This window comes from Nannobrachium achirus, assembly GCF_963921795.1.
Source record: "Nannobrachium achirus genome assembly, chromosome: 12".
NCBI classification, from domain to species: Eukaryota; Metazoa; Chordata; class Actinopteri; order Myctophiformes; family Myctophidae; genus Nannobrachium; species Nannobrachium achirus.
In genome coordinates this window covers 25,582,209-25,610,001 of record NC_137832.1, presented here as the reverse complement: position 1 = coordinate 25,610,001, position 27,793 = coordinate 25,582,209, and the positions used below count along the sequence as shown (strand labels likewise).

The following is a 27,793-nucleotide window of genomic DNA, read 5'->3' as shown; positions in this document are numbered from 1 at the left end:
AATATCAAATTGGAAGTCTATCAATATCAATGAAATATGTTAAAATCCGCCTAGTATTTTTCAGATATAGGCTACATCATCAGATTACTTCCAAATGTGATCAAATGTACTTATTTTGACAAAGTCACAAAACATGAAGTATCATTAATAACACATTTATTGCAATGAAGAATACAAACTAAGCAGTGGGTATGTTGAATGCACATGCTGAAGTTATGCAAGTAGATGAGTGGAAAAATGACCTCATCACCATACCCCTTTCCCCCATCCACCATAGATGAGGATGGTTGGTAGGTGGTTGGATGACGGATGCAGTATGGTGGTAGGTAGATAGTTAGATGAGGGGATGCAAAATGGTGGTTGGTAGGTAGTTAGATGAGGGATGGAGTATGGTGACTTAACCATTTACTGCAACAAATGGAATACAGTTAAACTTGGCTCAGAGAAGTTCCCTGAATTTTGTTCACGCATGCTTGCTATGCACTTTAAGCAAAACCCCCCATAGCAATACATTGACATATTAGCTTTAATCAGCAGACATAAAATCACAAGTATTTGAGCCTATGCCAGACCCTGATCAAAAGGTGAAGGCTGGAGCGGAGGCAGCTATCTGAAGGATTAAACAAGCAGAGCTATACTGCCCTACAAAGCCAAAGTGCAGAAACTACATTTATTGCATACTTATTCGTGTATCCCAAAGGTCAAATTAGCCTTTGTAGGGCTCTATGCAAGCCGTATTTAAAGGAGCCTCCCTTTCTGAGCGAGAGCTCTGGTTGGATTCTGACTGTGTGATGTAAGGATCAGCAGATCTGTGAATGGGGAATAGCAAAGTATCTGAGGCCATGCTTCATTTAGATGAGGGATGTAGTATGGTGGTAGGTAGGAATGTAGTTAGATGAGGCATGCAGTATGGTGGTAGGTAGGTAGTTAGATGACGAGGGATGCGTTATGGTGCTAGGTGGGTAGTTAGATGATGGATGCAGTATGGTGATTGGTAGGTAGTTTAATGAGGGATGCATTATTGTGGTAAGTACTGTAGGTAGTACTAGTTATGGCCTTTGGTTTAAGATTTTCATGATTTTTAGCAGGGCAGGAATTTCAGGGAGGCCATGTCTGCCATTGCCCCTCAGTTTGGCCTTGTGCCCCTCAAACCAAATGGCATGACTTGAGGCCACAGTGGCCTTAATGCCCAAGCTAACCGTACCACTTTCTCATCTGTCTCTTTATTGTCAATAAGACATGAAGAAGATAAAGTTAAAGACTACCAACTGATTAAACAAGTAATTTTTATTTGTAACCACCACAAATGTATATGCAGTCCATCTCTCCCCCCCACACACACGCGCGCATTAGCTATTAACTGTACTTATTGAGCATCAATGTTCTAGGGCTGGGCTAGCACAAAGCTTTATTATTTCACTTTTATGTTTCTCAAAGGTGGATAAGATCACTTTTCTATTATTCACAGGCTGATGAGACGATGTAGTGGTAAAAATCAATTCCTTCAGTTAGGCAAAAACTGTCTTACTGTCAAATTGAATATTATTTATTCAGTATTAAAACAGCACCAAGGCTAAGCAAAACACTTCTCAACCGGAGGTTGGCGGTCATGGACATTTCTCTCCCAATGATTTACTCAAGAGATTTGATGCAATCTATTAGCTGCCAACCAACCAAATACCAGTGCAGTGATATCTTTTCATAAGCGAGCAGTGATGGAAATGCTTTTATTGTCTTGAGAAGAGGTCAGAGATATAGTGCCAGAAACAACTTGAGTTCGACACTCAGTGCTCTGTTGTCTTCTTCAGCAAACCAGCGCAGAGATTACTACTGTGTAGGGCTGGGGAGTAACTGATTGCAATCCAAGAGGATTAAATACAAAAAGGAACTGTAAAACATTACAACCGATGTAAACACAGTAGTCATATTGCAGATACTTTGTTTAGATCAAATACAATCATTCATTATTGGATTACTTCTGAAAGTGTTCCAACATAAAATAGTACTTTGTGAGACAAATCTAGGAAAAACAGAAGAGAATGGTTGTTTATCACAATAAATAATGTAACTGCAAATGATTGATTTTAAAAGCAATCAAAAACAATTACATTACATAACAGTGTTAATATTTGCATTGGATTACCAATTTCAATTTGAAGCAGGTATTCTATAATGCAACAGATTACATTTTTAAAGTAATCTTCCTCAAACCTGATATCATGCCACATTTTCTGTCTTTTCTCTGTTAGATCACAATTGTTCTTTGGCAATCTTCTTAATCAGCACATACCAATACAAATAGTTTCCTCCTTCCAAAATCAAGAATAAGAACAGTCTATTCACTCATACTTCTTATTAGCTTAGATAAAATAAGTGGAGATAAATAATTTGATCAAGTCAAAAATGGCCATACATATATGGTATATGACATGTCTTATGTATCCCTCCACCACCACCAACAGCCAGTCACTAGAAATAGTGCAATTAATCTACTGTATTTTCCATGAAGTCCCTTCATTTCACTGTCTCACGCCATCCACAGTTCCAATGTGGGGATGAGTCTCTTTATTTACATGGCTATGATGCAGTGTGCTCATTTGAGGGATCAGATTGAGGAATGGGAGGCCAGGAGCGATCGCAGGAAGGCACATGGATCGAGAATGGATGTTCTCCTCAATAAGACACATGCTCCCATAGGAGCAGCAGGAGAAAGGAAAGGGACGTCTCGTTGTCACTCCTGCAGTTGGAACTGGAAGGAGTTGGAACTCCACTGGGTGGTGTCACAGTTGAGCATGGTACGCTCTGTGAAGGTCACGTTCCCTGCTGCATCGATCAAGATAATGGTGTTGGTCCTTCAAGAAGGAAGGGAGACAAAAAAAAAAGAAACATTTGATGGGATTGGAGAATACCAGAGAAACAGAACGTGACTGTTAATGGACACCCTGTGAATCTGTGAACGGTAAGAAATGTAACCGTCTCACCTACTACTTGGCCAGTATGGCCACCCTACCACCGCTCAGCCAACTAAACTATGCACCTTTAACTTCCTAGCTGACTGCAGGTTAAGAAGGACTGATTTCTATGTACAAAGAGCTGTTGTCGCACCCTGGTCATAGGCCTGGCAGGTAGCTCATGGGGGATTTGCAAGACACAGATAATTGGGGTCTGTGTGTGTATGTGTGTGTAGGTGGCAGACACTGACCTTGTGCCATAATGAGGAGAACGAACACACACAGCTGAAAGGGCCTGGAGCATGGACTTGTTGTAGCCTCCTTGACCCTGGCCTTCCTGGACTGGGTCTGGGGTGTTCCTGTTCACACACATTAATATGACATATCGCTTAATATAGCTGTACACAAGGGTATTTTCCTGTGCATGAAATATATAGGTAAAGTTTGCCCTGAAACAAGCCGGTTCAATCCCTGCCTGCCTGGCATCATAATCAAGTGTCCTTGAACAAGACACAGAACCCAAAGAGCATGCAGGGCACCAACCTGCCCCTGACCGTCAGATTGGAGCCTTGCATGGTTGCATATAAGCTATACAGTAAGCCTGGGTTCCCCAATAGGCTGCCCGCAGGCCATTTGGCCCGCGGGGTGCTACTGTCTGGCCCCCACCAACCCCAGTAATAATGGTGGTATAAGAGCAGCAACAACACTAGTTTATCGTCGTATCTCCAAATTTGAACGTTCTTTCGCAAAGTAAAGCCCTGCTTCATCATACAAGGCCGTCGCACAAAAGCAGTGAAAACAGCAGATCTACAAGCACACAACGCCTCGCACCCGCGAGGCGTTGTGTGCTTGTATATCGGCTGATTTCACTAGTCAGTTAAATCATTTTTTAAATGATAAATTCAAAACGAACGGTTTTGGGCATACAAGATTTTCACCCGACAACGACGATATCTGAACTGTCGCTGGAGTAGTGGGAACGCCACCGCCGCCCCCTGCAATGTTGTGGCCCTTGGCTTGGTACCCTAGACATAATTCGGCCCTTGGGGAAAACTAATTGGGGAACCCTGCAGTAAGCTATACAGACGTGTGCATATCAAACTGGGGTTCCTTGAAATTTAAATGTTTGAGAATCACTGCTATAAAAAAACTAGCAAGACACCAGGTGAAAAAGACGTCATTGCTGCATCACTCACAGCTCCTCATCGTTGAGAACAGAGAGCAGGTCTTGTACAAGGCCGTCGCAGGACAGTGACTGGTTATCGACCACGCTGGTGAACATACGCTTGCCACGCTGCAGCTTCCTCCATGGCGTCTCTAGCAGAGAGTTGCTTAAACCATAGATTCCTGCTGGAAAGGACACAATCAAAATCAACGTTAGGCCTGCGCACGCACGCGCGCACAAACAATAATGTGTGAGATTTATCCCATTTAGAACGGGTACACATTATTGTGTATCATTATTTTATGCTTTAACTATTGAAAAATAGCACATATACAAGCTCACAGCATGGCACCGAGTGCCGCGCTGCGAGCTTGTAGATCTGCTATTTTTTTTTTATCGTGAAAAATAGAATTTTGTCCCGATTCATTAAGTGTCTTTTGAATCCTTCTAAGGTTTATTTGAAAAACCTATGTTTCTATGTCAGCATCATCAAAGAAAAGGTCATTTTCACTAAGCTGGAGCACAGTTAGTCTGTTCTTGAGAGACTACTATGCAAGTGGTTCTCAAACCTTTTCATGTGAAGGACCCCCAAAATGATATGTAATTGGCCATGGACCCCCATCTCAAAATATTGTATCAGGGACCACCCCCCAGAAGCAAATATTTGTGTTACAAACGTTTGCTTTAAAAATACATATATTCAAAGATGTGCACACATTTTCACGACTTTTTTCAAAAATAGCAGATCTACAAGCTCGCAGCGCGGCACTCGGTGCCGCGCTGTGAGATTGTATATCTGCTATTTTTCAACAGCTAAACAATTCAATAATTCTAGGCCTAAATGACACTGTCACTACATGGACTCCAGGGACCATCAGCAGTCCAATGGACTCTTATGGGTCTGTAACTCAGAGTTTAAATAAGCACTGGTGATTTGACAGTGTATAGTAGAGCACAGCAGCATGGTAACAACAGGATAACATCAATAGACCTAGCAGGAGAGACGGAGTGTGAATTGATCAGTTTCTACGGTAACCATATTATAAAATACAGACCTGGTTTTAGATGAAGGGGCTTTGTGCTGCCTCTGTTGCCATAGTAACACATAATGTCTTCTTTGGCTCTGCATGGGACACAGTGAGATGGAAAACTAAATATACTGTTTTAGAGACCAATTAAACAGCACATGTCTAATCACCCAGACCCTTCTAAGGCTCATCACGTTTTTGTGCTGTTAAAAAAGAAAAATTACCCAAATTACAGCAGCAACAAATCTTCAAGGGCAGTTTTTCTTCCAGGCATTAAGCCAAATAGGGGCCATTGTCATTAGCAGTCAAATTTAATTTCAAAAGCCCAGCACATACTGTACTTCAATTCTACTGGTAGACTCCAGTAAGCAGTCATTAATAAAACTGTTACACTTGCAAAGCCAATTCGAGTGTGAAAGAAAAATGTTGATGGCAAAGAATTACTATGGCCAATTACAGCGTTTGAATATCACAATGAAGAGTCCAATATACAAAGGAAGAGCCGCAAACACCTTGCAATGCCTGAGACATTCTAAGATTTAATCTTGTAATCGCTTTGCTGAGTCTCGGATTGCGGATGAAACGTACTGTATGCTCTCTGACATCAAGGGCATCCACTGCTGTTTCTGGACTGAATAATACTACATCCTAAGATAAATCTTTGAACTGGGTCTAGTTCACAACAGTCAATCCAGAAGCATCAGGATTACCGTAAATCGTTTAGAGACACATTTGCCCGTCCGGGCTCCCACATTTATACATTTGCTCATGCCTTTTGTGCACGGAAATGTGGATTTAGGGCCGGCTATCATTGCAACAGGGGTGCAGCGATTTTCCTTGTCCCCCCACTTTTCAGTCTGGCCGCCCCATTGTGTGTTGCCTGCCCTACACGCATTGGTCGCTGTCACTGATCCATGTGTCATCTCTCTATTGTTGTTGTTTCTGTTTCTGTTGCTCTGCTCTTTTTGTGTTAACTGCTGCCCAGTTGGCAGTAGATTGGTGTGTAATCTGTGTATATACAATAAATGTCGGCATCATGTCCGTCTTCAGACACAGTATAAACACGGAGAGTAGACTAGTTTTCCAAAGCCACGTTATTCGTTTTCTGGCAATAAATGTCAGGGTATGTGTTTTCATCATTCGTCTTATCAAGTGAAAATTCCTAGTGCCTGCACTAAACTGTTGAATGCTCCCATGTTGACATAGGTGCATTCTTTCATAAAACAAACTAGTGATCCTTGTGTTTTTCCAGACTCTTACTCAAACTAAAGCCAAACCTGATTTTCTTTTATTCTTATGGCAAGCGTGAACATAGCAGCATATGCCAACATATCAACACCACTTCACCCCCCAGTTTGCACATGCTTCATGGAAATCCAGATGGCATTTAACTAAAGCCAAATAATTTGTCAAGACTCTTTATATGGGCTGTGGATTATGCCATTGCTTCCAAAAAACAAGTAATGAAAATACCATTTAGATCTCAGAACTCACAACCCCCAAACCATCTCAGCAGTCTATATTTGCGGAATCTGTGAGGATTTACAGAGCGATAATAGGTCTACAGTATTTTACACATTTCTAGGCCCAGTGAGGACATAGACAAAGGCCTGGGCAGAAGGAAAATGACGAAGGAGGGGCTGGAACAGGATATGTTATGTTTGCATTTCTAACCTCCTTTTCTGTAGCACATCAGTAAACTGGTTGGAAGATGTCCTAATGAACTGTCTTCTATGCTGAAGCTGCAGTAATCTAGTTTCATGGATGATAGTTAGTCGTTTCATGGATTGATTTAATACCTTATTATTACATTAAAATAATGTTTATTAAAAAGAAGTATTCTCTCTGACAAGCATAAGCCTTATATCACTGTCGTCCTGCCCATGCTCCATGTTTAATTACTCATTATCCAATGTTGCTTAAATTACACCATTATATTGCGCTGCTTGCCGTTTTGCGCTACAGTGTGAAGTCTGTTCAGTTTACATTATGTTTTACTTGCATTATGTGCCCATATACGTACAGTATGTCATGTTATGTAGAGAGCATCTTTCTCAGCAAGAGCAACATAGAGATGTGCCAGGTAATAGATCTATATTATGAACTACAAAAACTCGGATTGTGCATGCAAAGTTTCACGGCAATCAGAAGCTGCGTTCATGATGAGGCATTTTGTTCAAAACGGGCCACTCCTGCAAAATTTGGAAGCCAATCAGGATGGAATATGGAAAATCGGACAGATCCATCTTGATCAGATGACTATAGAGATAATGGCCGGGTTTCCCAAAGCGATCTTAAGCTTTAGGATGGTCGTAAGACCCATCGTAGCAGCAAAACTGTTATGAAGGCTCCTGTCAATCAAGGCTACGACGGCTTTCAGGAAACCGGTCGAGAGTGTACAATGGAACCAAATGGGCTGCTACGATGGGTGAGCACACCTTAGGAATGACTTCAGAAAACCCATCGTAAGGTCTCCAGGACGATCGTAGAAGAACCTGTGAAGGCTCCTGTCAATCACGCAGACCTGTCTTACGAAGGTTTTTTTTAAAGGTGACCTGGGGCGCCCTTAAACCCTTTGTAGTGAAGCTGATCACTATAAGTATAACTATAAAAGTATATAAAAAATCGATCTAAGTCAAGTGGATGGCAGAGTAGCTAGCTTAGGCTACACACCTGCTATAAAAATAAGTAATATAGGAAAAAAAAGGAAAAAAAAGATGAACTATATATTTGTTATGTTATGCGTCTGTTGGGTTGCTTGAGAGAGCGCACCACAACACAAATACTTACATAAAAATGAAGAGCTCCCCATTCGTTCTCAAAGTGTGGTCTGGGGACCCTTGGGGGTCCCCAGCTAAATGATATATAATACTGCACGTAAGCGGGGATAGAACCCGGAGTTTCCACTTGTCAGTCCAACACACAAGCCATCGCGCCAATCGAGCGCTGAATTTTATTGGCAGGGCTGTTGTATTTAGTTAGAAAGTTATATGAACCAAATGGACCCTCATCTTGGGTATGTAGCCTGCTAAGTGCATGTACAAATGGGACCATTTAATTGTACAGTACACTCTCTGAGTTACACCCATGATGAGGGTTCATTTGGTTCCTACTTCAATCTTATTGCCACCGCTGTTGGCTTGGCGGACTGTATGTTAGACTGATGAGTCCAAGCCTCGGGTTCGACTCCCGTTTAAGTGCATCGCCACATATCAAGGACCTCTTGGGGTCCCCGGACCCACTTTGAAAATCAAAGCTCTATAATATAGTCTCATGGTAGCTTATATACATATTTAGGATGATTTAGAAGAACAGTTAAGTCGTAGTTTAAAATTAAAACAACTAGGCTATTTTGTGCAGCCGTTAAATCTTCCAATAGAGTTTAAAATAAAAACAAGGGGTCTGTGTGGTCAGTTAGCCTACCAACAAGTTTGTTAATTTTAAGCATTGTTTTCTACTTCTTTCTCGCGGGGCGAGTACAATCACACAGCAGCTGAAATTCATTTGCGAGCGCAGCTGGTTGTGGGGATCAATCAGGACCCAGAGCCATTCAAGGAGAGTCGGTGCAGAGTTGCATCATCTCCGTTCACAGAACTCTATAATACAAGGCTCTGGCCAGCCTAAGGGCATGCGTAGCCTGTTTTGAGAGAGGCGCGTTTGGGAAACAGCTTCGTCGTCGTACCGGAGTGTCCTACGACGGGCCTGTACGACTGCGCTTTGGGAAACCCGGCCAATATGTACAGATTGGCGTGATGTTCATATATCAAATATCAAAATATGTTTTGCGAAAATGGGCATCCTGGTGGTGCTACAACAGACTGATGTGAAGAATTTGGGCCAGAGTTTCTTCTGTGGCCTCCAGGGAGTGTGTGAGCATGCCGATCATGCTGATCAGGCCAACAGTGCCGGAGATTACCGGTACATAGACAAATAGAGGTACAGGGGAGAAAACATAGTCTCTGCAATAATTATATAAAATATAGTCCGGCAGCAACAATTGTGAAGCCAAAATCAACAGGTACATATTTAAAGGGACATCTGGATTCACTCACAGGCACACTGAAATATTATTGTATGTTCTAGTTATTGACTGTAGGAGTCCATTTTACAGAATTTTATCAGCATAAAAATCATACAGACCGTTTCAATTACAGTTGGGGTAACGCAGACATTAGGAAAAAACAAATATTCAAAGCTATTCCTCATGAAACCCTTAAGAGATCATTCAGTCGTGATACCAACTCTGGAATGTGCAAATCTGAGCCACCACCATTTCCCCTATTTCCTACAAAAAACAAGCTTCTGGCAAGAGCTCCAATTCACCGTTACAGGCCACAAACCACATTTTAAATAGTAAAAAAAAAACACATGACTCAAAGAAATGTGCTGCATGCATGGGGCATTTTTGGCCTAACACATCAGAGGACCTGTCCACTGTAATGACACACATACAGTAATGTCATCGAGCTGTTCGTTTATGATCAGGCGTTCATCTGATACGTTCCTATCGGATAGGAAAACTAGTATGGATCAAGCAAAAGAGAATCGCTTGATTGGAGCTTCTGTTTAAAGTAGTAGAAGTAGGGCTGCAACTATCAATTTATTCTATCAATCATATTTTTTATTGAATAATCAAGAGGGGTGTGTTTGATAATAAAAGAAAGTATGTATTATCAACAAAACACAAACAGATGTTCTAATAGATTTTTTTATAATTGACTAAATAGATTAGATTAGTTTGATTAACCACTTAAATCTCATTGTATAATGTATACTTTGTCGTGTTAAACTAAGGAATCGGGTCGCGGGGTAACAGATTTCCAGAGTTCCCTATCCTGAGCAACTTCCTCCACTCCTTCCGGGAGTATAGCGCCTTCCTAGGAAGGCGCTCGGGAGGCATCCGTACTAGATGGCCGATCCACCTAAGCTGACTCCTTTCCAAGTGAAGGAGCAGAGGTTCTACTCCAAGTCTCTCTCGGGTGATCTCACCCTATCTCTAAGGGAGATACCAACCACCCTTCTGAGTAAACTCATTTTGGCCGCTTGTACCCGAGACCTAATACGTTCAGTCATGACACACACTTCATGACCATAGGTGAGAGTAGGAACCAAGACAGAGAGCTTTGCCTTACGGCGCAACTCTTTTTTTCTTCACAACAGTGCGATTTAGAGATTGCAAAACCGCACCTGCTGCTCCAATTCTCTAGCTGATCTCCTTCTCCGTCTTCCCCTTTCTCTCACTTGTGAACAAGACCCCGGGATACTTAAACTCCTTCACCTGGGGTAAAGTCTCATTCCCTACTTGGACTGCACAATTCATCCAATCTTGAATATATCAAGCTGATAATATCTGAGATAAAGTTCAAATGGCTTTAGCCGCACCAAGGCAAGGCAGTATGAATAAAGCAAATGACTGCACTGCTCACATGTAAAGACTCAATCAAACATGCTTATACATTATTAATCAAGGCAATATTACTCTAATAAGCAGCAACATTCAGACAGAGCATTGCATAAATTACAGCAGAGCAGACTCCTAGGGCTTTCCCATTCTCTGCATTCCAATGAAGCAGATCATACACATTTTAAACCCAAATTAATAATGTTCTGGCTATGTAATCAGGATATAGGCATGGACCTTTTCTCCCTGCATACTGTAAGTGTCAGCCACCCATCATATGTGGATCACACCACTAACGTTCACAGATTCTCTCTCAGAATCAAGGAAGGCAGAGAGGAAAGACCACCAAGCCTCTAAAAAGGCTCAAAGCCTCTAAAAAGGAAGATATGTTGCCATGCCGATAGCAAGATAACTACAGGGATTCAGTGATAGCCATCTTTGTTTGAACTGGTCTAGCTTTGATTTCACTTTCTTCATGTATCGCTTCCTGGCAGTTCTTGCTTGTTTCACTCTGTCTCTACCACTGTTTCCTCATTGCCTCCAAGTCTCCATAGCTCTCACTCTTCGTTTCTGTGATCTCTCAACCACCCTTCCTCTCAAACTGACTGATCACAGCCACAACTATAAACAGCCACAACTATAAATAATCATCTCGTCTGTAATATGTTTAATGTTTTTAGTTACAGTTTAGGCTTTTAGCAGACACTTGTAATGTGCCAGAGAGTGCGCGCGTGTGTCCCTCCCAACCGTAAACAGACTGCACTCTGCTGTTCAGCATCTTTGGCTTGCAGAAAAAAAATATATATATATGTGTCTCGACTCTACTGTAGCCTATTGGATAAAGCATCAAACATGGGCCACTGACATCATAAGAGCAACTAAACAGTCGGGATAATGCCGCAGCGCTGCTTCTTGTTGGCTACAATGTCTGAAATGATCCCTCCTGCTTGATGACTAGGCTACATGTTTTCGTTCTGTGAAAACGTTGCACCGAATATAAATAATACGCATCGGACTCAGTGATTTTGGATTTTGGCTTTCCAAAACGCAACAAAAAAGACAGCAGTCTGCAACCAGCTTCACTCTCCATTTCTGGCTTTCTGCCGTACAGACTGTTGCTCCGTGGCGTGCAGCCACTTTGCAGCATTTTTCTTTCTGTCTCTTTTTCAATAGCCCCACTCCTCTACTTCCCCTCACCGGGTCACCAGACTAAATCATGTCTGACTGCAGGAGAGGAACACAGCGGGTGGGGGTTTGCAGCAAACAATTAAATGCTCACTCATCAAGAACAAACAGGTGTTACTACATACAGTCATGTCTGTCTCTCTGGGTATCCTTTGAGAAAGGATTGGGCTCTCTTTTTGCCAGACCCATGAAATGGGTAGGCCTACATAAGCAAATGTCGGTCTGTCTGTCTGTCCTGGTTTTCTATATAAAGGGTATATATGATGATGACATGATGAGGACATGCCTACAAAAGGCATGATGTCATAAATGATGATGACAGACAGGGGGTCTGGCACAACCAGGTTGACCTGGTCTAGTTAATCCTGTAGTACTAAGAATCATGTCCCTCTAAAGAGAGACCACATTTACAAACTCTGTTAGAATTTCCTGACTGCAGACCTCAATGTAGTATCTAGAATTTACTGACTGCACACATCAGAATGTAGCACTCATACAAGTTTAAGCAGTGAAATGTTGGAGGCGGCAGAGAAAGTACAGGTACAGAAGGTATGATAAACCTCTTAAGACAGGCATCTTTACCACATTTGACACTGCTCAGTGCTGCTAGAGCAGCAGAGCACTTCCTCCAGGATAGGTTTGTATCTTGCACAGATGAGCAACTTCATCTGAAATGAATTCATCTTGTGAGACACTTTGCTCATTTAGTTTTTTTAATTTGCAAGTAGAATTGTCCTTTCGGGACATTAAATATTTGAACAGAACTGAGATCTCAATGCACGTCAACATTGCTTATGCCTTGCACTCCAGATCCCTGGTTTTCTAGTATCCCATGGTGCAGCGCAATTATGAACTTGCATTACAACCTGACAACACTGAAGTGGTATTTCTCTATGCCTCTCAGGTCTAAATGTGTATGGAATATCAAATGTCTCGATGTGGAAGTTATGGTACAGCTGGGACCACAGCTCAGTAGAATGCCGTTATGGATTTCCAATGAAACGTTAAGTGAGACGATTTTCACTCAGATCGTGCAGCTTAAATATAGTATACAGCACATTCAAGCGAAAAACGAGCTCATACGCACATTATGTGTGCTGCGCTACATCTTATAATTACCCTTGAGGGATGTTTGGCACATCAACATCACTTCTGTTTCATCATTTCAGTTTTTCCCCCATCACTCTAGACAACATCCACCCACCAACAGTCTTTTTATTTGGGCAGTGGGTTTGCCTAGCCCTAGAGCAGTGGTTCTCAACCTGTGGGTTGGGACCCCCCAGGGGGTCCCCAAATTATTTTGGGGGGTCCCCAGGTGTTTAGCTTAATGTGAAACATTGTTTTTTCACTCAACAGTAAACAAACCAACATACAGTACGTAAGTGTATAGACTATAGAGGGTATCTGCACATTTCTTAAGTGACAATTTAAGGACTTTTTAATACTGTACCTCTAAAAAGACTAATGGCCAAGTTAAACATTGCCCAAATTGTCAAACATTATAGGCAGAAATTGTGAAAACAACCGTTTTCACAATTCTCTACATGCACAATTCTCTACATGATCTACATGCTCACAACGCCAGGCGTTGTGAGCATGTAGATCTGCTATTTTCACAATAGAGAACCTTGTTAAACAAAATGTAATGCCTCAACTCTTAGTGCTCATGAGGGTGACGGGGTCCCCAGTTAAAATATGATTATTTGGGGGGGGGTCGTGGCCTGAAAAGGTTGAGAACCACTGCCCTAGAGGAGACTTTTCACAAATAACTAGAAGTCTGATAATTTGGCCCTCTGTAGACAGGGCTGAATGTTCCGGCACAGAGCGGTCAGTAAAGGGTGGCTGGTAATTTTAAGTTGCGGCACATGACCTCTGCCCATAAGCAATGAAGTGGAACTCAAAACTGATCCGGAGAGTGCTGCACTCGAGGTAACCCTGCACTCTGACTAACCTTTCTGATGAAATGCATGTGTAGGAGGCTTTGTGTGCATGTGTATGAGAGCGATAGGTAAAATGATAAATTCCTTTTGCAATAAGTTAGTAATTATCATCAAGCTCATGTTCTATTTTCAGTAACTTGTCACAGATACTGATTAGATATGGAAATGGCTCATAAAGCTGCCAAAAATCTGAAATTAACTCTTCTAACAATTTTACATTGACATTTAAAGATGAAGAGAAAACACATGTAGGGTTAGTCGGATCGACATTATAAAATGACCCATTGTACTAGTACTAATACTAGTAGGCTTCGGCTGGGAATCATCGCTGGCCTCAGTTTGGCAATGGGGTTTGTGTTGTGGGATATAGCTGATTTAAGCAGTCATACTGTACCTAACCTGAATCCAAGCTGAGTGTGACTGCACACCGGATTGATGCACACAGGATAAATTAGTCATTCCATTCCCCTCACACACAGGAAATAGCCTCTGTCATGACAGCAACTTGTTCTGGCTCTCACCCTCTCTCTACAATAAATGTGTTTGAAACATCTACTGAATTCCTCAATATTTATCCGAAGTAAACAAGAGTTAAAGCGATAACTAGTAATAACTTGCATATTTGAATATACAGTGAGTGACATGTATTCTCTGCAATTAACCTCTCCTAAGATTAACCTAGTTTTCCAGGCAGCTTCTCTACACATTTAGCTGTCGCCGCCCATTAAAAAAAGTATTGACAGTGTTGAATGCAGCACTCAATACTTATTTTCCACTGGTTGCACTGTCTGGTGCCTACTTTTCCAGTTTGTGGCAGCAGGACACTCATTTGTTTTGCCACCGCGTGGAAATATTGACCACCTTCATTTATTACATACCTAAAACTTAAGGTTACTCAATGTTTTGTAGGTCACTTTTCAGTGTAATCAATGCAAATTGGTTTACCCTCGACCAGTGTTTTTCAAAGGTTTAAGGTATGGTATAGAATTTACAGGAAATATCCACACACAGCTCTCGAAGCTCCCATAAAACGTTATTAAAGATAAACAACATTTTGACAGTCCAGGACGGATTATTATGATAAAAATAAAAACCAAGTGTGCACTCTTGGTCATTCTATTGAAATAAAGAGGGACAATAGCGAGGTTTATTAACTAGCCTACCTACTACCACACAGTAGTAAGAACAGAAGAGAGAAGGGAATGTTGTGAGCGCGCGTGTGTGAGGTTGTCTGTTGTAATGGAGCCACGCCATCACAAATAAACTCTTAAATAATCTTGCTCGAATAACCATGATTGACGTGAGAAATTGATTAAAATAGCTTAATTTAGAGACATCAGTGTCATGTCCGTGTCATAAATGACATGGCTGTAGCAACTTTGTCACTGGTCCATTGCTTCAGCATGTTAGAGATAATAGCAATGGCTGTCATCTCAAAACAACATTCACGCAATAGATTTGTCAGAAATGCATGTAGGGTTATTTAATTTTCAGTGAAGGCACCTTACAGTATCTCTCAACCTCCTCACTCATCTCCAATGTTCTCCTTCAACGATTTCGTCCTAGTCTCTTCTACTGAGATGTGAAAGGGGGGGGGGGGCGGCAGTAGCTAAGGACCGCCTCTCTATCAGTGGTCTTGGAATCCGAAGTGTCCTTGAGCAAGACAATGAACTGAGAAAAATGTGATATAAATGCAGTCCATTTACCATGGACTGGGGGATGCATTTTTTGCAGTATTCTTTATAAGATACAACTCAACAGTCTTCTGCTTCATTTGCAATCGAACAGGGAGTCGCATTTAACCTAGTCGACCTTGTGTCGACTCCTTTTATTGTCTACGTGTTTTTGCACTAAATTAGTTATTTCAGTCACGAATAGTGGAGGAAGTGACCGAAGCTCATAATCATCGTCTGGAGGACTTCACCACACCTTTAACTCACTTGAACTCGGCCGTGATGAGGTTGAAGCCATTGTACAGGTGGCCTTCAGCTGAGACCTTTTTCAGGTAGGACTGGCTGTCCAGGTCCCGGTCTGCCAAGTAGTTGGACACCAGAAATCCTAAAAGATCAAAAATAAATACAACAAATCACAGTGTGAAGTGAGTGGTGCCTTTAATTAGTTCATTTCATTAAATGTCCCGTGAAGCTTGGCCAGATGTAGGAGCGGTTAGCACCGCTCAAAAATTGTGTAGCAAATTCACAGTATTATATTCAGCATGTCCATATGGCCTCAATTTCGAGGCTCACGTCAACTCCTACTAATACCTTCTCTGCTTTTCATCTGCCGCCTGATCAGTCTCGATTTAGAAAATAGCAACACTGCCCACGCTTTAAAAACCATCACCTAGATCTTCTTTTAAAGTTGTTAAACTGTACATTATGCATTCAGTAATTGTCTCCTGTGTCTACCTCTTAGTTTTCTGTAAAAAAAACAACAACAACGAGACATTGAAAAATGTGGCCTTGAAACCTTGAGGGAAAGCAAACAAATTAGAAAGCTGTTCTAACACAAAGATGCAAGTCCCTAAGGTAAAGAAACATCTGCGGTGAGCATCTGGAGAGCTACTGTCAGGATGCGCCTAAATGAGGCCAGTCAAACCTGACAACACCTTCTCTTCTTGCAGAACTAGTAAAATGCTCACTGATTTACACCGATTGATCACCATAACACTTGATTTCCTACACATTTTCTAAAAAACTGATTTGTTCTATCTTTCTAAAAACAGAGATGAGATGATTCTATGGGTAACTACTTGTCCTCTCACCTCGCCCTTGTGCCTCAGGGTTGGTCCGTCCTTCTAGGTAGTTGGTGATAGCGGCCAACTTGCCCCTCTTGGTGATTCCTAGCCATGAGCCCCCTTCTTTGCCGTATTCCAGGTCAAGTCCTGAAAATGCAGAATGATTAAATATGGCTTATAGTGTATATAATACATAACGACTTCCATAGCAAAGCACATAGTGATTAGGCTGAGACAGGATTTAACTGTCTCAGCTTAATCACTAATAATTCATTTAGTAGATGGTAGTTGTGTATAATGTACACTGTACATTGTACAGTATGTATGAAGCTAAAAAAGCAAGTGGTTTGAAAATAAACTACACTAATGCTTTAGGATTAGCTAGTTTTTTTTTTTAATCATGGAGAAGGGATCAATGTCGACTTTCAACAACTTTGATCAAGGGCGGTCTTGCAGCCTCCACACACGAGCCCGACGTCTGTGTTGATAAATGTTGGAAAGCGTGTGCAGTGGGTACATGGCTATGACAGGTCATCAGTTGTAGTGAAGCGTCGCTTGCAGACTGAGCTGTTGTTGCCCGTTGATAGCAGCAGGGTGTCAGAGATAGGGGCGGGGGGGGGGCGTTATTGCTCTCCGATTGGCTGTTTAGCCTTGCAAGGAGGGAGGCCTTTCACAAATTGTTAGTTAAGCATGTGGGCATGAGAGTAGGGATGGGACGATATGAAGATTTCATATCACGATTATTGTGACAAAAGAAATCGCGATTTACGATATTATTGCGATAATCAAAATCCATTATCCTGGGGCAGAACATTTGCCAAAAAATAGCAGATCCACAAGCTCACAACGCGTCACGGCGTGTTGTGTGCTTGTGTGATCGGCTATTTTTTTGATAGAGAGTGAAAAAAAGACTGTATCAAGTATGTATATTTACTATATTATATAGACAGAGCACAATATCACGATAAATTAAATTTCCATGATACGATTATCATGAGTGTTTTTTTATCACGACAAACGATAATATCGCGTATCGTCCCATCCCTAGTGCGGTGTGTAGAGAGCTGTACTAAGCAAGTTTGTCACATCTTTCACCTGACTGATCTCCTGCCCTGAGTCCATAGTAGTCCGCTTTATTGCTCAGGCAGTAGCAACGGGACAACTCCAACTCACTCTGTGAGCTATGGCTATACTTTCCCTCTCCTTATGCGGTATCCTTCAAACCCCACATCGCCACCAGCACTGCTCTCTCTGCCCTCGACTCTGAGATAAGCCATGGCTATTTATTTCTGACACACCACATAAAAGCAGCCATCAATTAAAGGCCGTACTGCTGTAGTCCTAACCCCTGGCAGAGGAGACGGGTGAGCAAGCCGAGGCCATCTCTTGTTTTTCCTCCTTCAGCAGGAAAAGGGAGTGATTGATTTCTAAGGCGTAGACATGTTACGTATCGAACTGCTGAGCATCAGTCAATTAAAGGGTAGTTTACTGTGCGGTGGGAAAAAGGAGAATGGACATTCTGACAGAAATTGCAGCGGATTATTTTACGGAATATCAAAACCAGTACTTGTTGACTGAATGTGGAAAGCTGAAATCTATAAAACTATATTTTTAACTTTTTTCTTAGAGTATGGCAATTCAATATACTGTAACTACTCACCGCTGAGGATCTCCGTGTTATTGGCCCAGAAGTCAGCTGCTTTGGATGGCCTGTTGTAGAACTCATCTCTGTTCGCAGCCAATATAAGCCTGAGAAAGAAACAGAAAGGTGTGTGGGTGGGTGCAGGTCATGATTAATTCCCTCGACATGATCGATGCAGGTGTTTGGAGGGGGCAGTCAATGTTTTTTTCTATACAAAAGAAAATTTCATCAACAATTCATCCATCACCATGCTCAACACCCACCAGATACCGTTTTTATTTCTACCTCTAAAGGACACCTCCTCTCCCCTACCTTTCCTTTCTACCTGTCACTGGCCATGTGCTTTGTCTTGTGTGTCAAGACAGACCCAGATGGTCAAGCAATAAACAAACACGTGGCCACCTTTCTTTCCACCAAGCCATTGGTTATTATATGTCTATTGTTTGCATGCTACTGTACATCTGAATTGTGCCAATCAATCATCCGTATCCCACCTCTCCCACACTCATTTACAAGTCAAACTAGGATACCGCAATAAAACACAAGGGGGAGCAGGTGCACTTGATCCCACATCCTCCCTGTTGGACCGGCATGCTCCCTATAGGATCTTGAGTCTGGACAGCCGATTGTGGTCGACATGGTGGTAATGAGTTTGGCAGTCGGCCCAAGACTGATAGATTGTTGACACCAATGATGGGTTTTTTTGGGGGCTCTGCTGTTGCTGCTTTGTGTTGTACGTCTCGTTTCCTTCCAAGTTTCATAGGGCACTTGGATGCTGCCCGGCAGCATCAAGCAGCGTGTTTTTCAATAGCGTCAACAGGAAGCAAACGCTGGGAGGAGAAGGAGGGAGCAATCTTTGATGACGGCCGAAGGGAAGTGGATCAGAGACGTGGTGACGGAACAGGAGATCTGTGAGAAACTAGATGAGTATAAGTTTATAGACTAGGGCATTCACGAATAGTGATTTTTAGTATTCGAATTATTCGACCTCAAAGTATTCGAATAGTCGAATATTCGACAGGACTGGCCAAACTGTCAAATATTAAGTAAGCAAGAGGCGAACATTGTGAAAATAGCCGATCTACATGCTTGTGAGCATGTAGATCGGCTATTTTCACAATATTTATCTGCGGAACCGAGTCACATTAAATGTAATACCTACAATTCCATGTGCTTGTCAGGTTGGGGGTCCCCAGTTCAAGTATGTTTATTTTGGGGGTCACGGCCTAAAAGGTTTGAGAACCCCTGGTATAGAACATTAACAAATTCATCCACCAGGGGCATTGACAACACATTCTTATTACTTCCTATCTAGCCAAGCTGTATAAACTATATATATTTTTAAAGAGAAAACAATAAAATAAAATAAGCGAATATTCAACTTTGGTGAACAACGTCGAATAGCGACTTTGATATTCGAATATTCGGTGAATGCCCTATTATAGACTGACTAAAGACACATTGCACAATACCAGCATCAACTCCCGACATATGCAGTCACCCTCTCAGTCTTTCCCTCTGTCCACCTGCCTCTCTTTAACACATCGAAATAGAAATAGTGTGACCCTGCAGATGAATTAAAACAATACCAGAATCTTCTCCTGAATATTTATCATAGACAATTACAACCACAGCTATATTATCTGGCATACCAGTGTGATCTGATTTACACGTAAATCACCTTACATAAGGATCTTTAAGTCTGACACACCAAACGCTGTGCTAAAATTATGACCAGTCATTACCACACACCAGGCACCATCATGCTGTTGGGCTGTCCCTAATACTGTGTTTGATGTTAATCTCTGGAGGCTTTCACTAGCTTGGCACTACTGTTGGTTATTTCATGAAGCAACAGTGCTATACTTATTAGTGCCTAATCTGCTCTATGCAGCATTAAGTGTAAAATAGTAAATGCAGCATTAATTCTCTGATCAAGTTAGAGCTAGTGTGTGTGTGTGTGTGTGTGTGTGTGTGTGTGTGTGTGTGTGTGTGTGTGTGTGTGTGTGTGTGTGTGTGTGTGTGTGTGTGTGTGTGTGTGTCATTCTTCCCTGTAAAATTGTGGACCAAGTAGGAAGGCTCAACATACCCCATCAGAGACCCGAAACCCCTGGAGCATATCGGCATTACCATTACGTAACCCACCATTTGCTGAGGAAGAAATAGAAGTGTGCCTCCCATATCGGAACCAAGCATTTCCAGAACAAATTCTTGTGCATCCAGCTTCTAACGGTCACTTTGAACTTTGAATAACTGAAGGATTGTTTTGTGTGTTTCATCATTAGTGACAGTATGTATGAATGCTGTCAGTGCAGGTAGTAGGGAGAGACTGAATGAGTCAGTGAAGAAGAAAAAGTATTACTTCCAAAAACAACGTATATATTATGTATATATTTTTCATTCTACTCAGTAACAGGAACATTTGATTATTTAACTGGTTTCTATCCTTGTTTCACTTGCTCTACTATCTCTTCTTCCCCTTTCTGAAAACAAATTATGGACTTTGTATGACAAAATAATTTCTTTACACCTGAAAATGTCAAGTGTGTTGTGACAATAAAGTTGGCTAATGATGCACTCGTGCCAGAGATACCAAAACAGCCTTATGTTCATGTGGAGTCTGGACAGCCGATTGTGGTCGACATGGTGGTAATGAGTTTGGCAGTCGGCCCAAGATTGATAGATTGTTGACACCAATGATGGTGTTTTTTGGGGCTCTGCTGTTGCTGCTTTGTGTTGCACGTCTCGTTTCCTTCCAAGTTTCATAGTGCACTTGGACAATTCTTGAAGAAAACTAGTATAAATGTGAGCAGCCATCGGCTGGGTGACACTGAAACTGAATTAACAGGTTTAGCAAAGGTCCTCCTTCCATGCAGCTTTGCATATTTGTCACTAGACTGGGCACCGGCCAACTTGAAGGCTGTGCAAGATGCAAGTTGAGAACAATGCAAGTTAATTTGGGAATGATGTTAGAATGCATGCAACACCTGGTTATGCAATACCGTCCCGTTGCACCGCCTATTTATCTCGGACTAGTTAGTTAAATTTGATTCATCCAAAAAGCACTCAATAGAATAATAGCAAAGAATAGAATCAATGCAACCCATACTTCACTGTCTTACTACAGAGGGAACAGAACAACAGGGACTTAAAATAATAGTGATGAGGTCAGTCGGGGTCAGAGGTCCCAGGGTTTTAACCACTACTATGCCATCTCTGGGCATCATGACCATGTCTTTCTGTTTTAAGCAGCAAAAAAAACAAAAAACAAAACACTGCTGTGTTCTACCTGTAACGCACGTATCGGTGTCTGCTGTCGGTAAAAAAAAATATATGAATAGCGTCTCAAGCTCACTTGAGACACGTCCATGAAATGCTCTCTGTATACGCTCAGAATCGTCAGATGGGAGGGGGTCTGCGGGGGGAACAACCAGTGTAAATGTTGCCTGCCTTGACTGCTGGCTATTGCCTAGCCTAGCTGAGCTAGACATCCCAGCCATGTTAAAACAAGGTAGGGATGGAGGGTAGATACTGCAGTTAGTTAGCTAGCTGCATTAGTATCTAGGCTGGTTATACCAGGCTAGCTATTGCCCACCCCCGCTGATGACTGAAGTGGCCAAACTTGTTCTGAGAGAATTTAGCATGAGATAGGCTGCGGCCACCCTCATTAATATCAATGGTTGCGTTTATAAGTGCGATGATGGCGGCATGGCGCGATCGGTGCTGCCTCGTTTTGAAAAAAGTCAAGTGGCTGGCAAAGTTCACACCAACCATTTAAAAAGAATACAGTTATCTTTATAGTTATGGTACTCACAGTGGGAATGGCACTATACAGTGTGTCTCTCTCTCTGTATATTAGTGATGTTAATTTCATTCGGTGAACGCTCGCGTGCACGCTCACACACACACACACACACACACACACGCTCGCTCGCACACACACACACACACACACACACACACACACACACACACACACACACACACACACACACACACACACACACACACACACACACACACACACACACACACACACACACACACACACACACACACACACACACAGAGAACATGTTTACCACACTCGAGGTCAAATGTTGTGATGATATGGATTAAAGTCCAACAATGTCTTTATTCAGGGCATGTGGTGTGGTGCAGGTTGGAAAAGATCGTTTTATTTCCCCTGAGCTTAGTTACGGAGTCCTAACCTCAAAGAGAGGGACAGGAATGAGGATCCCGATAAGAGCAAGCTGATAAAATTGACCTGGGGTCAATCTCTGTGCTTCAAAGGTTAATAATAAAAAAGCTTGTTCCCATGGTGTGCATGGCTCAGAGAGCTCTTTTGTAGAGACAATGATACCACACACAAGAGCAAATGAGATTGAATTCCAAAGGAAATATAATGCAATAGGTTGGAAAGTGCCAAACATGTATTTTTTACTTGTGTCAATATATTTAATACCAGAACCCCCCTTTTTAAGTCTCTTGGTAACACTTCAACAAATCTCATCTTCAACCTATTTAGTAATAGTCACATTTATTGCATATCACAGGGAAGCTGCTCTGTGAGGGATAGAGGTGAGATTTAACATATTTGCCAGTTTACCTCTCTGGGGGTTCAGGTCCGACTAAGTCGGTGTGCAGATACACCAGTGATCTCCTTTGACCCGCACAGGCCAGCAAAATGGAACAACATAGATGGACCAGGGCCAGGTAGAACGCTCATTCCCAGGCCCATGGGGGGATTATAATAAGCTGAGTTTGACATCACACTCTAAGTCACATTGACAGCTCTTAGTCCACAGGTCTGCACTGTTGCCTGGCTGCCCACTGAAAGACAGTGGCATTCACTGCGAGGAAGGTCACATGCAATGCAATGTCCATGAAATGCTTTAAAAAGTAGATTTTTTTTCTTCTGCTACAGTTCATTCATCACTGATGTGGTGCTAGCTAAGACGATGATCAAATATGAGTGAATACAGTAACAATAGAGATGTCTTTGGGGATATTCACTCTGTTGGCAATCAAAGGATCTGCCCTTGACCAAAGCTATGGATACAAAATGTGCAATGTGCACACCAGAGCCATTGAGATAGAAAGGGTTGCGTCATCATCTCCGCTCACTCCTAGGGATGGACATCGGTATCGGCCAATATCAGAAATCGGCAGGTATCATATCAAACCGGCCAAATCGGTGATCGGCAGGTCACTGACATAAATATGCCAAAATCGGCCAATTGTATCTCTTGCACTGCACAGCATGATGCTCGGTCCTGTGACGTAAACATTAGCAAGTAGCAGCCAGTCTACTTAGTGGCAGCCTACAGAATACAGATGGTGCTGATTACCGTTGCAATGTAAGGATATATTCCATAATCCTGTGTCAATGTCGTCTCCAAAAAGAAGGGGGGGAAAAAGCATGCGTCACCTGCTTTCCTCCTGCCTAGTCCAGACGGTCATATTAGACTGGATATTGTCTGTGATTTTGGATATTGTACTATTGTGATTGATTTGGCATTAGTGTTCTTCTAGCTTATTGGTACTCAAATTGAAGTATGTCTTATAGGCCTACTTGGCCTGAAACAAAAGGGTATTGGAGCAACCCTATTTCCTAGTAGCTAAAGAAATCGGTATCGGAAAAATCGGTTTTGGCAGGTCAGACCTTCATAAAACCGGTGGATCGGTATCGGCCAAGAATTTTGCAATCGGTCCATCTCTACTCACTCCGTCTGGGGTAACATGTAATTGGTTCGACCTCCCGTTGGTCTGACCACCTAAACCTAACCTTAACCTCAGTAAAACTATGCCTAAACCTAACCTTAACCTCAGTAAAACTATGCCTAAACCTACTGTAACCTTGTTTTGGGGTTTGGCTTGCAAAGTACACCGTAATGAGATCATCATGGTTTACTTTGCAAGCCAACCCCCAAAATCAATCCTCCAATATTAGGCAACACAGAAGGGCAGGGGGGGGGTTAATTATTTCCACAACTCAAAGGTATATTAATGACATAGTTCAATGTTGAAAATGGGTGGTTCTCCCCTTTAAGAGGTAATTTATCGTGTAAGTTTGGGTCCTGGGGGTCCCTTCCCAGAGATGTAGTGGAGTCAAATTATTAGTACATTATTTGTGGAGTGAACGTCATACTATGAACTAATACTCAAGTACAGAATACAGATATTCAAAAGATGTGCTTATGTTATAAACTGTCTACCACTGCCAATGACCCAATTTTCAAGGTTTTGTTGATTTTCCCAGTCCCACAACTCAAAAAGTGACACACAACTCAAATAAACATGGACCGAACTCTGAAACTGAGTAATGTTGTACTGATTGTTAGGTGTTGTATGTTAGTATGTTACCTGTAGGCATTTTTGGATGCCGGCCGAGGGTCAAACTTGAAAAAGATGATACACATGGGGGTTTTCAGGGATTGAAGACGAGGGTCTCACTCAGTCCACTTTCAAAGGATGCTCATGCTGAAAATGTCTGCAGGAAAATAAATATAACATCAGTTCCAGTTTCATATCATACATTGTTGCGTTATAGCCTACTTGTCTGCAGTTGCTATCATCATTAGCCTATCCTATCCACGCGTTGTGAGCTTGTATATTGGTAATTTTCAAATAGCCATGGTATAATAAAAAGGGCTAAAGAAGTTTATGTATGTTTTATAATATTATAATTGTCTCCGCCAGGCCTAAGGCATGGGGAGACTATATTTTGCACCCTGTCTGTCCGTGTGTGTGTGTGTGTGTGTGTGTGTCCGTCTGTCCTTTACCAGCTAATCTCCAGCGCCGTTGGCCCGGTCGCTGCCAAACTCTGCACACACACTCCCTGGATGCCAATTCAGAACCTCTATTTTCACATGGGCCTGTTTTAGTGCCACCATGAGGCCGACAGTATTGCTACAGATTTTGCCCAAAAATCATGCAAATAGGTAGACAGTATCTCTACAGTCATGTGATTGACATGGATCTGTCCAATTTTCCATATTCCATCTTGACTGGCTTCCAAAGTTATTTTAACAAAATGCCTCAATTCATGAACAGTGTGCAATTCTGGTGAAATTGTGCATGCACATTCCCAACAGACCGAGGAAGAACTGTCACTTACATTTTTTCAAATCAGAATCATGGTGGCGCTATAAAAGGCCGATTTGTGTTGTTTCTTATAACTCCACTGATCAGTGTAAAACTTTGTAAGTGCACTCTATAGAGGCCAAAGAAAAACCTTTGCCCTGCATTTCAGCCTTTTATATCGCCACCAGGAGGCTGACTTGTGTAAAATATATATATATATATCACTCCTTCAGATTATATTCAAAAATCCCGCAAATCAGTACACAACATATCTATAGTCATGTGATCAAGACGGATCTTTCCGATATTTCATATTCCATCTTATTGGCTAACATTGTCTTCCAAAGTTTGCATGATTGATCCATTTTGAACAAAATGCCTCAAATCATGAACACAGCTTAGGATTTCTGAGAAATGTTGCCGTTTTGCACACATTCCCACTAGGTCAAGGAACAAAACCCACCCTTTTAACATTGGCTGGTTATAGTGCCACCAGGAGGCCATAATAACATACCTCAACAGGCGGAGACCTAGACCCCTGGAAGAGCACTGCTTCTAGTTTAGCCTATATCTACTAAGTAAATATAACTAAAGTTTACAAATAAATGTAGTGGTGTAAAAGTACAATATTTGGATCTGAGATGTAGTCGAGTAGAAATAAAAGTATTGGAAATACTCAAGTACAAAATAAATACCTCAAAATTGTAGAAGGATGACAGTCAAAACAAGCTGGTGTGGTATATTTGGAGAGGTGAGGTCCGGAGCAACGGCAGGTTTAAGTAGAGTTAAGAGAAGTCTTTTGAACAAAGGCCTTAAGCAAAGGTTTGTCTTTTTATTGAAAAGGTCTCACAGCATCCCTGACTGACATCCAACGACAAATAAGGAGCAGTGAGTGAGGTATTTCCCATTTTACAGCAGTGATATACAAAACAGAACACGCAGGTGAACAAAAGAAAAGAGGTGGCCTTAAAGCTGCTCCAATGACAATCATTTCAGTCAAATGCTAATCTAATCAAACCAGTTCTACTGAGAAAAGAAGGCTGGCCTTGATTGTGACTGATAGTTCCAAACCCAAGTTGGTTGTATTTCAAATCTAAGCATGGCAAATGAATAGTCTTGACATACAGGCCTACATGTGTAGTGTATATGTGTCTCACGTATATAAATCTTAACCTTTAAAAATACATGTGTGCATCTTACAGTTTAAAATAAGGCAGACCTTGGATCCTAGGTATGTTGAGAAATAAGCATGTGTATGAGAAGAACTAGTCAGGCTCAGAGCTCCTCTCTAGGTTGTCTCTTGGTTAACAAAGACTATTATAATCAGTGTTGGCACCTACCCATGCTTCAAAGACTTGAATGGACCTTTTGGTCTGGCAACTACAGGAGGCCACTCAAACAACGGACAGGATTTGAATACAGTGTGAAACGTAAATACACTTAAATCTTAAAGGAGAGATGCCATTTGTTGGTCTGACTGGTCAATACTTTCAATAATCATATACCTGAATGAGAATAATCAATATTATAACGAATTAGCTAACATATTTGGTCTGAGCAGATATTACACTGGTTTCAGTGCTAATATCTATAGCCTATATGCAACTGAAATACAGCTGCGTCAGTTATGTCACTGCAGATGACATAACGTAAAAGTTGAATAACAAAGCCACGCCACCCGATGCTGCGCATCACTCACACTGGCTATTACAGAGTTGTAAACAGAGCTAGCCTAGCTAGCAAGCAGTATCTAACCTCAGCTAGCAAATGCCAATGGCTCTGGCAAATACTAGCCTAGCTTTGCAACACACTACATCGCAAGTGAGTCACTTTGAGTGAGTTGTCTTTAGTCATTTCAGTTTGCAGGTGATCTCGACTTTCACGTTTATGTTAACCAACTGAAAGAGTACTCACTTGTCTCCCACTTGCTGTAGTCAAAAGCGGACTGTCTGTCTGGCTGTGTGTGTGTGTTGTTTAGAATAGATCACTCAGTCTGTGTGCCCTCACAATCTGACTGGGTTGGCTCGATTTAAAACTCTTCAACGTTGGAAACCACAGTCTCTCGGAAACAATCAGACGGTAATAATCCGGTATGACTATGTAATATGTATGCCGCCCACTCGGACACTGTAAAGCAAAGTGTCGAATGCACCTCCCCACAGTCTTCCAACGCTCACGCTGATTGGCTAGCGTATGGTACGCTGCCGGAAGGAGTGTCTCCGACCACACCTCCCAACTGATATACAAGATACAACGCGTCCGCGTCGCACTCATCGCTACGCGTTGGTAACTTGTAGATCTGTCCTTTTTTGGCAAGCGACACCCAGCAATATCCTTCCTTACTCTTGGAGTTGTTATGGAAATATTATACCTCTATTATACCTCTCCTCTATCATATCATAATGTGGTGGTGTTGTGATTATAATTTGTAGCCAGTGAAAACAATAAGTGAACAGATGAAAGCGCAAGCTGCTCATATTAAACCAAGTTCAATAATGACTCTGTTTTCTCTATAAGTTCATCCTTATCCAGATTTGTGTGCGTAAAGTGTACGTTATGTATGTAGGCTGTTTAGCCTATTTATGTAAATCATGGGTGTCGCTGTCGCTTTATCAAATAACATAAATAATGGTGGCAATCAATGGTGGTCTATCACAC

General features: G+C 41.9%; 1 protein-coding gene across 2 annotated transcripts; it reads right to left on the bottom strand.

Moving 5' to 3' along the window:
• Positions 1-1,323: 1,323 nt before the first annotated feature.
• LOC308295019 (transport and Golgi organization 2 homolog) lies at positions 1,324-27,247 on the bottom strand. 2 transcript variants are annotated; one of them, XM_080737958.1, is made up of 9 exons: positions 27,050-27,247; positions 24,416-24,542; positions 18,068-18,156; positions 16,435-16,554; positions 15,611-15,728; positions 5,172-5,239; positions 4,148-4,301; positions 3,203-3,310; positions 1,324-2,852 (listed from the first exon to the last, which is right to left on the bottom strand). In XM_080737958.1, exons 2-9 carry the CDS (start codon positions 24,469-24,471, stop codon positions 2,732-2,734), a joined length of 834 nt encoding a protein of 277 aa, XP_080594084.1. In that variant the 5' UTR covers positions 24,472-24,542; positions 27,050-27,247; the 3' UTR covers positions 1,324-2,731. The 2 variants fall into 2 exon arrangements, with proteins under 2 accessions (XP_080594084.1, XP_080594085.1); XM_080737959.1 differs by having other exon boundaries at positions 4,148-4,298.
• Between the last annotated feature and the right edge of the window lie 546 nt (positions 27,248-27,793).